The sequence below is a fragment of the Tetranychus urticae genome, chromosome 3 (assembly GCF_039701765.1).
Source record: "Tetranychus urticae isolate SD_2017Ah chromosome 3, NJAU_TeUrti_SD_1.0, whole genome shotgun sequence".
Classification (NCBI taxonomy): Eukaryota; Metazoa; Arthropoda; class Arachnida; order Trombidiformes; family Tetranychidae; genus Tetranychus; species Tetranychus urticae.
In genome coordinates, this window is record NC_142960.1 from 9,906,326 (window position 1) to 9,922,687 (window position 16,362).

The 16,362-nt window shown below is 34.6% G+C and overlaps 3 protein-coding genes across 3 annotated transcripts; 2 read left to right on the top strand and 1 right to left on the bottom strand.

Moving 5' to 3' along the window:
* Position 1: 1 nt before the first annotated feature.
* On the top strand, positions 2 to 11,704 carry Rim (Rab3 interacting molecule). Its single transcript, XM_015937549.3, has 15 exons — positions 2 to 551; positions 2,641 to 2,845; positions 2,989 to 3,113; positions 3,203 to 4,793; positions 6,322 to 6,796; positions 6,890 to 6,981; positions 7,045 to 7,175; positions 7,235 to 7,487; positions 7,563 to 7,701; positions 7,767 to 8,805; positions 8,874 to 9,310; positions 9,398 to 9,557; positions 9,631 to 9,842; positions 9,933 to 10,072; positions 10,137 to 11,704. The coding sequence occupies exons 1-15, from the start codon at positions 439 to 441 to the stop codon at positions 10,329 to 10,331; spliced, it is 5,307 nt and encodes a 1,768-aa protein (XP_015793035.2). The 5' UTR covers positions 2 to 438; the 3' UTR covers positions 10,332 to 11,704.
* Positions 11,705 to 11,997: 293 nt separating this feature from the next.
* Positions 11,998 to 13,549, top strand: Rpn7 (regulatory particle non-ATPase 7). Its single transcript, XM_015937561.3, has 2 exons — positions 11,998 to 12,265; positions 12,359 to 13,549. Exons 1-2 carry the CDS (start codon positions 12,098 to 12,100, stop codon positions 13,358 to 13,360), a joined length of 1,170 nt encoding a protein of 389 aa, XP_015793047.1. The 5' UTR covers positions 11,998 to 12,097; the 3' UTR covers positions 13,361 to 13,549.
* LOC107369590 (geranylgeranyl transferase type-2 subunit alpha) lies at positions 13,487 to 16,252 on the bottom strand. Its single transcript, XM_015937557.3, has 7 exons — positions 16,160 to 16,252; positions 15,872 to 16,012; positions 15,217 to 15,640; positions 14,410 to 15,144; positions 14,250 to 14,345; positions 13,909 to 14,181; positions 13,487 to 13,831 (listed from the first exon to the last, which is right to left on the bottom strand). Exons 1-7 carry the CDS (start codon positions 16,160 to 16,162, stop codon positions 13,695 to 13,697), a joined length of 1,809 nt encoding a protein of 602 aa, XP_015793043.2. The 5' UTR covers positions 16,163 to 16,252; the 3' UTR covers positions 13,487 to 13,694.
* Positions 16,253 to 16,362: the final 110 nt, after the last annotated feature.

Genomic DNA, 16,362 nt, shown 5'->3' on the forward strand with positions numbered 1-16,362 from the left:
GAAAATGCTGAAATGAGATTAACATTTATTTTTCGAAGTTGCATGGGAGTAAAGCTGTTTCCATGAGCATGCTCTTGTTTCCCTGCTTATTCAGAACTGGGAATGAATATAATATCTTTCTCCCTCTCTTTCCTATTACACTTTTACTCTTAAAATAATTTTTGTTTTTCTTGTAACATTGCAATGTTCATTTTAATCACAATTAAAAGCAAGTCCATCTCATGTAAACCTTTCCTTAACCTTTTTTATTGTTACCATTATAATAATCTAGTTCAATGTATACACCATCATCAATATTAATGTATTATTATCATTATTGTTATTTATTATCATCACCATCACCATCACCAACATCTCTATCACTCTTCATATTTCACCAATCATCACTGAAATCTTCATAATAATTAGTGTTTTCCATTCCAGCCAGGGAGGATTGATATGGACTCATCCTTTCCTGATTTAAGTCACCTTACTGAAGAAGAAAGGAAAATAATTGAGTCCGTAATTATAAGACAGCGAGAGGAAGAAGCTAAAGAAGCTGAAATCCTCAAGTAAGTCCTTATATTTAACTCCAACATTCAGAATCTCCTATTTTTATAAATACATCCATTGTTACTCCTTTTAAAATATCATTGTTCCACTTTTTCATCACATCACAATATTTTCCTTTTATCATTAATTTTAACCCATTTTTTCCTTCAAACCAAATCATTTACCTGACTATTATCCTTTGGATAATTCCCAAATCTTTTTAATGTATAAATCAATCCAAATATTTTCCCATTTTTCTTTACCTTTTAACCTTACCTTGCACTGTCGATCAAGAGCCATACACTCAATGTAAATGCTTTCCCTGCCTGTTAATATCAAACCTTGCATTCATATTTAATCTTAATCATCTCTGATTAATTAAATATAAAATGTCTAATTACAATGAATGATAGATGTATCTCAATGTGTGTTTAATGGCTGGTTTCTAGCTAGACTTGAATATGAAGATCTATGTTTACATTGTTCTTGTTGTTGGTTGATTTTATAATTGTTATTCATTCAGTTATTTTAGCAATTGTCCAATTTTAATTTCAATTTTAGATCACCTTAAACTTGTCGTGATTTAGCCTAATGAAAGTCTCCTCTAAGGTTAATCTACTCTTAACCTGAGTTCATTTTATCAACAACAATGATGAAAGGTCATCTTGCCAGATTTACATTATTAATAAAGCCCAATTTTGTATGTAAATACATGGCCGTAAATAGAGTGCAAAATTTGGCTGGAATAGGAAATTATTGTTGATTTATTACTATCTATAATTACAAAACAGTGATTGAAAATTAGTTAGCAATTGGACTAAACCAGGTAAATGTATGTTAAAAAAAGCTGGTGTAGTTAACGTTGTTCATTAAGTTACCATATTCATCTATGAGGTTACGTGATCACACTTTTAAATAGATAAATCTATTATTAGATGATAATTCAAAACATTGATCATTCACCTCTCTTCTTATTCATTTTGACATGGTTGAACAATGAGATCAAAAGGAATCTATTTCACCACCTTGATTGTAAGTCTCAACAACCATCAATTGGTTTGTATTCATTTCATTGATAATGTATATTTATTTCCATCCCATAACACTGAGTCTGAGTCAAGATGGCTGAGTGCCTCCAAGTCCACCCCGACTAGCAATACATCAAATTTAAACAAAAACAAAAACAAATTAAACAATTAAATTCAAGAGTTTCAACATCCTCAAGAGGTGACGATGACCAGTCTAGGTTTCACCAAAGCCAAACAGGGTCAATCATCTTCACCACCTAAAAGATTGAAAAGTGTTTCAATGATATTCCCATTGAATTGCCTCCAATAGTTTTCAGGGATTCCTCCAAAATATTAAAATGTGTAAAATAATGTCGTATGATGATCTTTGGTCAGAGCACTGGTTATTTTAGGACATCAGGATGCTTAAAAATAGACATCAGTCTTCGTTCTCTTTCTGTCCATTCCAAATGACCAAAGTGATAAAATGTTTCAGAGATGCCAATATGATGGACTTTGATAAGATCACATTAATTATTCACAATAACATTTGTATGACTTACCAGTGAGAAGGGAAATTAGCTTTGTATTGGCAATAAACTTCATAGATGTTGATATGTTTATGGCATTTTAATTAATGATGTCAAACAGTTTCTCTTTTTATCCATTTTCATCTCAATTAAACACTTATTTATAAATATCGAACATTAAATTGCAGCTATTAGTAAATTTGTATTGGTAAATAGTCGATTGAAAAGGAATGAAATTTAAAAGACAAACTTTATGATGATTGAAAGTTGATTCAGTTTGATTCAGTCATATGTATGCATGGCTTACCCTTTGTTATAGAAAGGCCAAAATTATGCATTTTTGTTTTGTTTTAACTCATCCATTTCCTATGTTCATGCTTGATTTTTATTGTTTCTTGATTCACTTGGCCTCATTTGTTTTACCTGCTTGTTTAAGCTTATATTTATATTCATTATTATATTTATATGCACAGGTATACTGTATTTGTTTGTTGGGTTATTGTAATAATTCATTGGAATAACTTATTTCCTTTTATTTTCATTGTTGATCCTCCTTCAATTAATGTTTCCAGAAAACAACAGGATGAAGTCGCCATGCTTGAAAATGCAATTCGTAAGCGAAATGAGGAACAACTCAAACTGGGCTTTGAATTGGATGCAACTTGTCAAATTTGCCTTAAAACAAAATTCGCTGATGGTATTGGACACACATGTGTCTATTGTGGTGTACGGGTTTGTGCCCGATGTGGTGGCAAAGTTAATCTTAGATCTTGTAAGGTAAGTAAACGGATAAAAGTATTTCAGGTTTATTCAAAATTAACCCGACAAGACGATTTGATTGCTTCCTCTAACTTTATCAACCTTTTTGATCGTCTAACTGTTATTTTGCTTTCTAATTCAATATTTGTATCTATTCTCAGTCTCTCTGGGTATGTATATTATGCAGAAAGAGGCAAGAAATTTTAATAAAAACTGGAGATTGGATTCATAGTAAAATGGCAGTTCGTTTACGGGAATTGGAGGCAGAAATGGGATTATTAGAGGGGTAAGAGTCCATTGGATTCAATAACACTTTTGTTGTCATTAAAACGTTTTGTCTGATCTTTTATTTTACTAATGTTTGATTCATTTTAGATCCTTCTTTGACTATCATGATCAGCCTTACTCAAGAGAGCGAAGGGGTTCGCTTGGTTTACCAATACGACCCTCAGTGTTCCGTGACTTGCGACGCCAATACTCTCATGATACCCCTGGAAGTAAAGCTAACCGTCCAGATAGTCGATTTGGTTATGGATTTGAAAGTAGTCTCGGTGCTGTTGGTGGAGACTTGTTTGGTCGATCATGGTATCAACGGGCATCTGGCAATGGTCCTGAAACAACTGAACGTGTTTTACCTCAAATCCCAACTACCTCCAATAAACCTCCTCCTCGATCGTTTGGGGGTTTTGGTGCATTTAGTGCTTTTACCAGTAGATTAATGCCTGATCTATCCAAATTCAGATCAAGACCTTCTGTTGACCATTCCTATGAACATCAACAACAAATGTTGCTACAACACCACAATCCCAGTCAGAATATTAGCCACACTGATTCGTCTGGACAACCTTCAACGGAAGCCATTAAAATGGTACCACCACCATCTGATTTAGACCAATCGGGTTCGACTCGACGTCTCTCTAATCAAATGGTACCCTCATCGGCATCAGGAAGTGATCCTCTCTCTCGACCAGGAATGGGTCAGCCTTTAACCAATGACCCTTGGAATGTTGCTAGTAATGTTGTGCCAGGTGAGGGAATGTTACATGGAAGTGAAGTCAGGCCAAGTGGAGATAGTGAGGGGTCTGGTGGAAGTGGATACCAACAACGACATCACAAACAACTTCCAGCTGTACCTTTCACGGGTAAACAAATTTTGGCCAATTCATCAGCCTCAGCTTCAATAGCAGCAAACACAGTGCCTAATAATCCTGGAACATCGGAGCCATCACGAGTATTTTTAACATCGAATCCTTACTCATCACCAAATTCAAATCTAATGCCGGGAGGAGAGGGACGACACCATCAACTACCAATGATTCACCATCATTCACTTCCACCTCTTCTTTATTCCTCATCCACTTCGCACATTCACCATCTACACCAGCGTCATAATCTGCACTCATCAGCTCCACTTCTTCCTAATGTACCTCAACCATCTTCAGCTGCTACCAATGTTCTTGGACCTGCTCTTCCTTATCGCCATCGTCAACCTCTTCTTCGAGGCTCTTCTTTAACTTACCCGGTATCCGGTGAAAGTGACCTAATTGAAAGAAACCTTGGTTTACCGCCAGGTGTTGCCGTTCACCACCACAGTCATCATAGAAGTGCTTTTGAAACTCTACGCAACGATTCTCTCTCATCTGACCAATCAAGCTCACCAATTGGACCTGGATCATCTCCTACTAGTCATCGTCATCCACATCATCCTCATTACCGACAACAAACAAATCAACCTCCAGCATCTTCACCACTTATCCGATATACTCAACACCATCGAACCCGAAGTAAATGTAAAAAACTTCAATACCAATTTTCTTTGAGCTCTTCTGACGAAGATTTTCGAACAACACCAGATTTTCCAACCGAAGAAACTGACTTTGAAGGCTTCCATGGTGATCTCGCAAAGTGCCAAAGAAACCTTAAGCGTGAAGAAATATTGGATGCTAAGATCAAAAAGTTTCTAGCGGTAAGCATTCATTAAATACATCTCTTTAAAGTTACATTGAAAAGTTTGTAACCAAAAAGACACAATCAACACATTTGCAACACTTTTGCACAAATTTACTCAAACACTGAAATAAAAATGGGCAAAAATGGGTAAAAATGAGTTTCATTCAAATTTAAACGCTGTTAGTTTGTAGAAAAATGAAAACTGCATCCATTCGTGCGATTTTAAAATTTCTATGATCAATAGTTTATGAGGAAATCGAGTTCGAAGTTGAAACTTCAATCGCTTTTTCTACAGTTGTGTGACCAGGTTTCTTCATGAAATTCATTTTGCATATTTAAATTTTGATAGTCAACCAAATAATGCCCTTATTTCATCAAATAAAATTTTCTGTTCGAAATAAAAGCGCTAAGTTCGATTTTTAATTAAACCGACCCCATTCTTCGACCGAAGAATTTAAGAAGCTGAAACTTATTATTAGTACATAAAAACTGAGTGGTCACATCGAAAAATGAATATTTTTGTCAAACTATCAATAGTTCTTCCGATTTTGGCCTTTGACCTAAAAAGTTTGAGCCTCGATATTTCGAGAACGGCAGCACTCACAATCATCGTTATTTGACCAATCAGTAGATTTTGTCATTGGCTATAACATAATACAACTGAAAACGCAAGAAATCTGAGCCAATTCCTTTGAAGATGAATGTTCTTCTACCACATCATAAGTAACCAGTTTATTTTGTTATCAAATATCAAATCTGACAACCCAAATAATACAATGTTATAACTCTTTTTGTAACTCCTTGAATTGATTAAAGTTTGTACATATCATAGTCCATAAGAAAATCTACTGATTGATAAAACAATGATGATTGTGAGTGCTGTCCTTCTCGAAATATCGAAGTTCAAAGTTTTTAGGTCAATGGCCAAAATCGAAAGAACTATTGATAGTTTGAAAAAAATATTCATTCGTCGATGTGACCACACAGTTTTGATTTACTAATAATGAGTTTCAGCTTCTTAAATTCTTCGGTCGAAGAATGGGGTCGGTTTAATTAAAAATCGAACTTATCGCTTTTATTTCGAACAGACAATTTTATTTGATGAAATAAGAGCATTTTGTGGTTGACTATCAAAATTTAAATATGCAAAATGAATTTCATGAAGAAACCTGGTCGCACAACTGTAGAAAAAGCGATTGAAGTTTCAACTTCGAACTCGATTTTCTCGAAAATTGTGAGCCGGAGAAACTTTTGAATCGCACAAACGGACTCAGTTTTCATTTCCCTACAAACTGAAATGGTTTTAATTTGCATGAAACTCATTTTTACCCGTTTTTGACCGTTTGTCTTGCAGTGTCTGAGTCAATTTGTGCAAAAATGTTGCAAATGTGTTGATTGAGTCTTTTTAGCAACAATTTTCACTGTTTTTAATACAATCACTTACAACTTGTTAACTTTCCTTTATTAATTGTCTTAAACACTTATATTCGAGTTCTCGAACACACAGCAATATTGATCATCTTTTTTACTATTGTTTTCTTTAGCATCCAATAACTTGGAAACCGTCTCATGATGGTAAAAGATTGATTGGACACATGATATTGAAAAAGAATCTCTCTGATGAACCTGGCTCTGGATCCAGTGCTGCTATTTTAGGTCTAAAAGTTATTGGGGGAAGAATAACTGAAGCAGGAACTGTTGGTGCCATCATTGAAAAGGTTAAAAAAGGTTCAATTGCAGACACTGTTGGTCGATTGCGAGCTGGTGATGAAGTACTCGAATGGAATGGACGATCTCTTCGCCATAAAACCTATGAAGAAGTTTATGATATTATTGCTGAATCTAAACAAGAACCACAAGTTGAATTAATTGTTTCCCGACCAATCCGACGACCAGCCGGACTACCAGCTACTGTTTACCAAAGTGAACCTTCAAGATCAACTTTTGAACCAAGATCTCGAATCTCCAGACGTTTTACTGATGTTGATTTACCAATTGATCCTCATTATGACAAACAACGTAAGTATTGACTCTTTTAAAACTTCAAACCTCCTCTATTGATTTGATCTGATTTAGTTGTTCACAATAAAATGTTTATCTATTCAATTTCAGAATTAATGTTGAGACAAACAAGTCTCGGAGCTGAAATAATTCAACCTCGAACACGAATAAGTCGTTCTTCGACCATAAGCGGTCGTTTACAAGTAAGTTGACCAAAAAATCACTAAAACTTGCGAGCTAACAGTAAATGACTATTTGTCCAACAGGTCAAGCTATGGTACGATATTCAGTCATTACAATTAATGATTACAATCATTAGTGCTGTTGAGCTTCCTCCTCGAAGCAATGGTTCACCGAGAACTGCTTTCTGTAAAATAGCTTTACTTCCAGAACGAAGGTAAGTCAACAAAATATTAAAACATTCATTTTGTTTAACATTCAAATTTCTATTGACAGAGAACGAAGCAAACGTCGAACGCGTGCAATTCCTGGTACTAATGAACCTCGCTGGGACAAGAGTTTTGTTTATTCGCCGCTAAGAAGATCTGACCTTAAAACAAAAGCTCTTGAAATCATGATATGGGATCATGATCGGTATGCAGGCAATGAATTTCTCGGTGAAGTTATAATTGAACTTGCAACCGCTCCCCTTGATGATGAACCTGAATGGTATCTTCTTGAAACTCATGAAGAAACGATTGCTCAACTGGTTTGTTCATTTTTAAATAAACTTTTTGTTACTTTAATTAATCGCTAATTAATTGTAATTTTTCATTGCCAACAGAGAATCCAACAGAAACTTTACCTTCTTCCATCTGATCAGTTTTCCCCACCTTCTCCGTCATCAAGGCTTTCAGATAGTGATACCTCTGAATTAGATTTATATGATTATGATTCAGAAATTGATATAAATGCTTCCAGAGGTAAGTGTTTCAGTGGAAAAGTTAATTTGATTTCAGATTAATTTTGATTTTGTGTTTAACATCAGAATCTTGGCATGGACTATTGGCGGAAACTAGTCAGAGCTCTTTCGGAAGCACAGCCAGTCCACCTTTAGTTCTTGATGAGACTGGTGGTGTAGCAAGTGGTGCTGAAGCTGGAAATGCTTCCAGTCAGCTTCGTCGATCAGCCAACAAATCGATTGGTTATCAAGGCCAAGCATATCGTCGTGCCTTTCAAACAAAGGCTCTTGGTGACTTTAACCGTGGTCCACTGTTGAGTGCCGCTCATCCATTCCAAGCATCCACGTCCCTTCCAAGTAGTTCCATTCATCTACTCGACCGAATGAAGCCCAAATTTCGTAAAAGCTCAAGTCAACCTTCTCGCTCATTGTCACCGCCATCACTTCGTTTTGCTTCGCCTTCCATTGATGAAGGGTACTATCGCGGTTCAAAGCCCATTCCAACAACACCAACTGGATCTCCATTTCAAATTAAAAAACGTCGCCTTCCTGCAGTTCCATTTCTTCGCCGAGCGAGTCGTGATCGTGATATTGTTGCTCAGGAAGCTCAAGGATATGATTCAGCTATTGGCTCATCAGGATATCCTTTACAACCAGAGATCAGTTTAGCCGGTCGATCCAAACAGTACAAAACATCGCTTCATCAACGTCGTTCTACCGAAGCCTTAACATCAGGCGGAATGTATTCCGACAGTGAGATCGTCAATAGACCACAATATGATAGACTCTTCTATGCCCATCCACATCGAAGCTCAACTTCAAGTCGTGGTCGCAATCGACGAGGATCCGAAATAAATCAATCATCTGATGCTTATGCCGGAGACAAAGCACCAGTTGAAAGACGAGATAGCAGACAAAAGCATACTTCTGGGCGAACTGAATTAGATGCACCGGGCAATGATAACCTGGCTGGAACTGGAGTAAGACATCGTAAAGAACGTGGATCTATTAAAGTTAAACCAGGAAATGTCGCAAGTGAAGATGAATCTGAGTCAAGCTCTAAAGCAAGCGAAAATAGTGCCTTTTCTAATATTTCCTCTCGACCTCGAATGAGTCGAACTCAAGGGTATGTACTCTTAAATTTCTTATTCACCAATCATTTGACATTAATTTATCTTTATAAATGAATTTCAGGGAATACCGTGAACATCGAGACCATAGAGAACATAGAGAGCCAAGGGAATATCGAGAATATCGAGATCATAGAGATCATAGAGACCATAGAGATAGAGATCACAGAGAAAGTCGTGAACATCGAACGCATCGAGAAAGTATATCTGGTAAATCAGAGGCCATGGGTCATGGTTTGACTTTGCGAATTTCAATGGATGAAGAAGAAGATAGTCAAGATAATAAAATTGATGCCAGCTTATCAGATTCAGCCATTCTAAGAGATGGAGCGTCTTCCGAACCGGCTAGCTCAAGCAAGATAAGGTCAGAAACAAGTGATAAACAAGGAAACACCAGCCAAGGAGCCTCTGGCGCTACTACAAAAACTGGTAAATACCAGTCTGGAATGAATGCTTTATCTAAAGCAAAAAGTAGTAGTACATCACAATTAAGTGTTACCGGTCAGTATCTAAACAATTACTACAGCAAATTTTCATAGTAATTTTCAAAACATTTAATCAAATTATTATTTTCTAATTACAACACAGGCACCAAGAAGAGACTTGGATTCCGTCGGAAACAGGCGACATCATTTAGTGTTCATAGATCAGAAGAAGTTGCCCCTGATGATATTCGGCATTTAGTTAAACAAGGAAGTAGTATTTCATCTGATGGCGAAGGTAGTCTTAGCGGTGAAAGTTCAGCAACGTAAGTGAACAACAAAATGTCATTTCAATCAGCAGAAATTATTATTAATGTACTAATTTTAATCATCTTTTAGATGGGTGCCTCAAATGCGTTTTGTTGCTGAAGGAGAAGTCTCCAATTTTGTGGAAGGTCTTGGGCCCGGTCAATTAGTGGGTCGTCAAGCTTTAGCCTCACCTAATTTAGGTGATATTCAGCTGAGTATTTGCGATAGTAGAGGTAATCTTGAAGTTGAAGTGATTCGAGCTCGAGGTCTTCAAACTAAACCTGGATCAAAAATGTCACCCGGTAAGTTTTAAAGTGCAAATTGAATTTAATATTTCCGATGATAGTTTATTTATTGACTAATTAACCAATTCTTTAATCTAATTTTTCCAGCCACCTATGTTAAAGTATATATGGTTAAAGGAAGGAAATGTATAGCAAAGGCCAAAACTAGCATTGCTCGTCGAACTTTGGATCCACTTTATCAACAGAAGTTAATATTTCATGAAGACTATAGAGGATGTGTTTTACAGGTTTGTATTCAACTGAAATTTTCTTGAATTTTTTATCCTAATTTTTTATTCGCTGGCATTTTAGGTTACCGTTTGGGGTGATTACGGACGAATTGAAAAGAAGGCATTCATGGGTGTTGTTCAAATTGTTTTAGATGATCTTGATCTTTCCAATATTGTGATAGGATGGTACAAGCTCTTCCATCCATCTTCTCTCATAAGTTTGCCAATCGAAGCATCGGCTCGACAAGGAATGATGGCTTCTGACAGTTTCGGCTGAGACGAGCAAAGACAACGAAAGGTTAAACGTCATAACTGTCATAACCGTCACTAATACAAAATTAATGAATTTTTTGTGTTAAGTATCAATTGGGTGAAAAAAACGAGTTACCCAGTGTCGTAATTGCAGATGAAATAGAAGATGGATTCGATTAATTTTGCCCATTGTGGTTAGTTTTACATGCAAGAGCCTAATAGAAGGAGAAACATTGAAAAATAATTAAATTGATTAGTTAACCAAAAAGTGAATTAACGACCAAAAATAAGGCTAAAGATGGTGATTAGGTTAAATGTTAAGCAAAGAACCAGATAAGTCAAGAGTTATGGCAGCGTTTGTTGATTGGAAGTTGTCCTTTAAACGACTTGAAATCGAAGCATTTTTTCGTTTACATTTTATTTTTTGTTGAACACAAACAAAAAGACGACCATAAATGGGATTTCGTTTATTACCTTTAATCACTATTAAACAATTTAATGAATCAACAACAACAATCGAGCTTTCGACGGAAGAAAATGGCTAACCAGAGTTGAAGGAATGAACACTCAACACACGGTAAGGTTTTACTTTTACGGAGAAAGGCGTAAACATTAAAAATCATCCAATGGTAGACGTTTTTTAAGAGCGCTCTTTATGAACAATTGAATTAAATGAAGCTAATTAAGGCCCCAGGCCGACCTAAGCCCACCCTAACCTTACCAAACCTAACCTAACCGAACCTAACCTAACCTGACCGACCAACCAACAGCCCCTTGATCAAACTTACCTAACCAAAAAATCATATGTTTTAATGTTTACGCCTTTCTCCGTAAAAGTAAAACCTTACCCAACACACTGCCACAAAATTAAGGATTGAATTAAGGACTGATTAGTTTCGAACAAAAAAAGTCGTCAATTGTCTTATAACTGGTTCAATTAAGAGCAGATTAGCGAAGTCGAAGAGATTGTAGTGTAAATCAGAACTAAATTGAAACCTAAAAATCAAAAGCTATTATATTATACTAAATGGAATCGTGACTATCATCAATATTATCCTCTTTTTATTTGTAAAAATTTAAATTGAATAATGTAATGTGTTTGTGAAGGTTGGCTGTAATCTGATTATAATCTAGATAATGGACTCAACAAACTGATGATCATCATGTTATCGTTTTTTTTATTTAATTATGATTATCTTTTTCTTGTTAAACTGACTAAACTAGCCTTGTGATTTATCTTTATCCTCTCATTTCACCTTAATGTGCAATTAGTGCGCCTTTACAAATATCTTTTTGTATTTATGCTTCACTACCAACTTTCATTTTTTGTATCTTTTTTTGTACAATTTGTTAATTAATCCTATCCTTTTCTTGTAACAAATAAACTTCTCGCTACCATTAATCTTGTATCAATCAATCGGGAATGTAAAATATTCATTGTTATTATTCATAGCTTTTTCAATGCTTTATGAAAAGTTACAGAATAATTTACAGAAAAAAAATTCAATTCACTTTCTTTTAAAATTGCAATTGATTATCTTTATTAGTTAATAGTGATTTCGACGTTAATTGTTGTTAATAGCTTTAAATACGAAATAAAATTTGTTTATGGGTTTGAAATTTGCTGCAATACTGAGTTTCTTTTTTGCTTCTATAGGTGGCTCTGAACTTGGTTGAATCAATTTCTCAGTTATTAGAGGTTTACAATTTTAAATGCTATTGTGATTAAAAATTTCACCTTAATTTCTTTGTTTATCGTGATATTTGACTTAAGTTAATCAGTTTTCCATCATGCCTATCGAAGATCTATCTGAAGAGAGTCTTGCCAAAAATCCTAACCTTGAATTAGCTCAATATCTGTTTACTCTGACCACCGAGTCTCGGAATGATGATGCAAAATTGTTAGGATTGTTGCAGGACGCAATTAAGGAGAACAATATGGCTCCTTTTTATGAACAGGTAAATTAATTATCATTATATACAGTTCTTGTGCATGGTTTAATCATTATTTGTTGGTATAAGCTAGATATTTAAACTTTTATCTCTTCATAGGTTAGCACTACGCTTAACAAGCCGATTGACAAAGAACTGCTGGAGCGTATGAGGGCAGAAAATCAAACACAATTGAAAAAATTGGAGGAAGCTATTGAAGATGCAAATAAAAATCTTGGTGAAATGGAAGTTAGAGACGCTAATTTAGCAAAGTTTGAATATCTTAGTTTGATTGGAGATAAAGAAAATGCTTTGGAAGCATTCAAAGTGACTTATGAGAAAACTGTATCATTAGGACATCGATTGGATCTACTCTTCCATGTGATTAGAATTGGTTTGTTTTATCTCGACCATGATCTAATCTCTCAGAACATAGAAAAGGCTAAGACGCTTATTGAGGAAGGTGGTGATTGGGATCGTCGAAATAGACTCCGAGTCTATCAAGGATTATACTGTCTGGCGATCAGAGACTTCAAAACAGCAGCCCAATTATTCTTGGATACTGTGTCAACATTTACATGTTATGAGCTCTGTGACTACAAAACATTTGTTACGTACACTGTCCTTTGCAGTTTAATATCTTTGGAAAGGGTTGATCTTCGGGAGAAAGTTATCAAAGGAGCAGAAATTTTGGAAGTTCTTCATAGTGTTCCCAATATCCAAGAGCTTCTTTTCTCGCTTTACAATTGTCGATATGGAGACTTCTTCCGTAAACTTGCCTGGGTCGAAGATTACATGAAGATTGATCGGTTTTTCGCTCCTCATTGTCGTTACTTTATTCGTGAAATGCGAATCCTGGCTTACAATCAACTTCTTGAATCTTATAGAAGTTTAACTTTGCAGTACATGGCTAATGTTTTCGGTGTTACTGTTTCTTTCATCGACATGGAACTCGCCAGATTCATTGCTGCTGGTCGCCTCCATTGTAAAATCGATAAAGTAAACGGAATTGTTGAAACAAACAGACCAGATGTAAAAAATTATCAATATCAGTCTTGTATAAAACAAGGTGATATTTTATTGAACCGTATTCAAAAGCTTAGTCGAGTAATCAACATCTGAATTAACATTTTGTAATTAAAGTAAAACTTTTTTACCATTTTCAAATAATACCACTAACCTTCAGCAAAGATAGGTAAATAAAACATCATCTTGAATTAATCTATCTTGTAAAAGTGAAGCAAGTCATTTGGTTTGAAAATGATTTTATTTTACGAAAACATTAATTCAATAAAAATGTATGGAAATGTTTCTATTTGATTAAGAGATTGATCATACGGTGTGGTGCAAAAATCGGTTGATAATCATTTTCAATATTCATTTGATTGTGTAATTAAAGTATATAAGTGCAAAATTCTTTCCAATTTTTCCTCGAGCAGAGTAAATAATTAATCATTCAACTTTGGATTGTGATGCGTTTGTCAAGCTCCAGATCCGCTTGTTCTAACTCGGTAATCAAATTTCCAATAATAATAACAAGTTCTAATTGCTGACAGTTATTGCAAGGCTTTAGTGACGATTTTTCAGTAAGTTCTGGAATAACAAAGAAATATATTATGAGTGAATTAGTTCAACGAATTAAACATGTTAAATCAAAATTCAACACTTACGATTGTTTTTCAGTGATAATGTTTTTAGTGAATACATCTTGAATGATGAATCGATGAAAGAGATTTGATTATTATCTAAAATCAATGACTGCAATGATATGAGTGAATTGAATGATCCATTGATTCGGGTCAGTTGATTATTGCTCAAATTCAAGGATCTTAAATGTGTAAGACGAGAAACGGGTTGTAAACAAGTTAAAGATAAATTTTCTAAATTAAGGTTCGTTTCTTCTTCCTGGTCTTTTAACTTTCCACAGATAATATGATGTGATTCTAAAAATGAAACAGAATTGTAAGTAAATTAAATTAAAATTGTTATACTTCATCCTTTCATAACTTACTGGAATCAAGGTAGTAATTACGCCGAAGAGGATCAAGTTGAATCAATTTGTCAAAATAAGTAACATCGTAAAGTAAAGCCATTGTCAGATTAAAATCTAGAGATGGATAGAAAAAATTTGAATTAAATTAAATTAGAAAGAGTTCTGAGTTGAAACTTACATTTATTTTGTTCCATTACGATTTGTGAATTTGTTTTGTGCGAATGATCACTAAGCTCATTGATCTTGTTTAACGCATCTGTTTCCCGGATAAGTTCAAATTTATTTTTAGGAAGCTCATTGATTTTTCTAATAATTAGCTTGGATTGGTTTGGCTGATTGGTCATCTTAACTTTATAAACCTTGTTAGAATAAGTAAATATAATTTCAGCAATATTTTCATTTGTGTTGATTTTGTGAAACCAAATATCTGATGTGAGAGCTCCAGTAGAATGCCAATCTTTAATTTTAATGGAAGACGAAACACCTTTGTCGGATATTATGGTGAGTTCATCAAAAGGCTGTTTACGAAGACATTGGTTAAACTGGTAGATTAGATTATGGTTATCATTATCCAAAATAATGCGACAAACAAAAAATTTAGATTCAGAAGACTTGAGGTTTAGCATATCGTGATTCATAAAACAAAGCCACCAAAAATATAACCAAAGACCTTGATGGGAAGCTAGATTTGTTAAAGTTTCTTGAATTTTATTGAATTCATCATCTAAGAACGGTTGGTCCACGAGCATCAATCCTTTCTCCTTGGCTATTTGCAGTATTACACTTCGATAATGGAAAGCTGAAAAATTGTCGGGATGTTTTTTTATCATATTTCCGATGAAATTTAACTGAGTGGTAAATCCATCTGCACTTTGAAGTTCACAAATGAACTTCCGATAATTCCAACAATGAACTACGGGGAAAAAAGGAAAAGAATTTAGTTTGATAAAGTTACTGGATGCTAAATGGTAATTTTATAATTTACAGTTTCTTGGATCCAAAGTGAAAAAATCAGAGCAAGCATCCAGTTCTGACTCAATTGGGGGATTTTGCATCATTTTAACGATCATAGTACGATGAAACCATGTAGCATAGGACTTGAGATGTTTGGTTAGACACTTTGTTGTGAAAGACAATTCATTTAAAAGAACTTTGTCGAAGTAAAGTTCTTCTGATAAGATGCATGCTTTAACACAGTCTAGTATATAGAATAGTTCATAATCCTCATACCCTGCAAAATATTCACGGAAATTCAACTCGGCAGAGGCTTTCTCTGTGGCAGTTCCATGTTCCTTCCAATGATTTAGTATTTCTCTTCGGAAATTCCATATAACATGAAAATCTGAATTATGATCAAGAATATAACTGGACAGAGCATAAGCCTCTAAATCATAACAATTGTTTCTTCTCTAAAATTAGAAGAAAAAAAGAAGCAACAGTGAAAATGTTAGCTTAGGTGATGAAGAATGATGCTTATAGAGCATCAAAAAGATAATGTAAATGATGATAAGAGCAGAAGCTAAAAATATGGCTAATATTAGGATAACATTTGAAGGTATTCCCAAAAATGAACATTGGAGTTGCATGCATTTATCAAATCAATAAAATGGGTTATCATTCATAAATGATATAAACAATACCTTTTCAAAGGCTTTATCCAGGAATTTCCTCCACATTGCAATCTCAATATCCTCATGGTGCGAGCTATCACCGTCATTAGATCCAAATTTAACTTCAGCAGTTTCAATCTTTGATTCTTTCTCAAGCCCTGCAGCTGCCTCCTTAAAATATAAAAGATGAGAAAAAAATAGAGAATAAATTGAATATGAAGAAGTATTAACAGATTAACAAGTCCGTAATAGAAAGAAGGGATTCAATATACAAAACAAAGTAAAAGAAAATAGAAAAAAGGACAAGACAATACTAACCATATTCAGTTGATCAATTCAGGACATGAAACAAAAGTTAATCCAGTGGATTGATTGATGAAAACGTTAAGTTAAGGATATTAACAAATGTCAACAGTTAGTTATTCATATCTCTTCATAAAAAAACATTTTATCAACAACTTCGGTGCCACCTGTTGGCTATAGCAACAGTTAATTTTAAATTGAAAATGTAAAGTAACAAT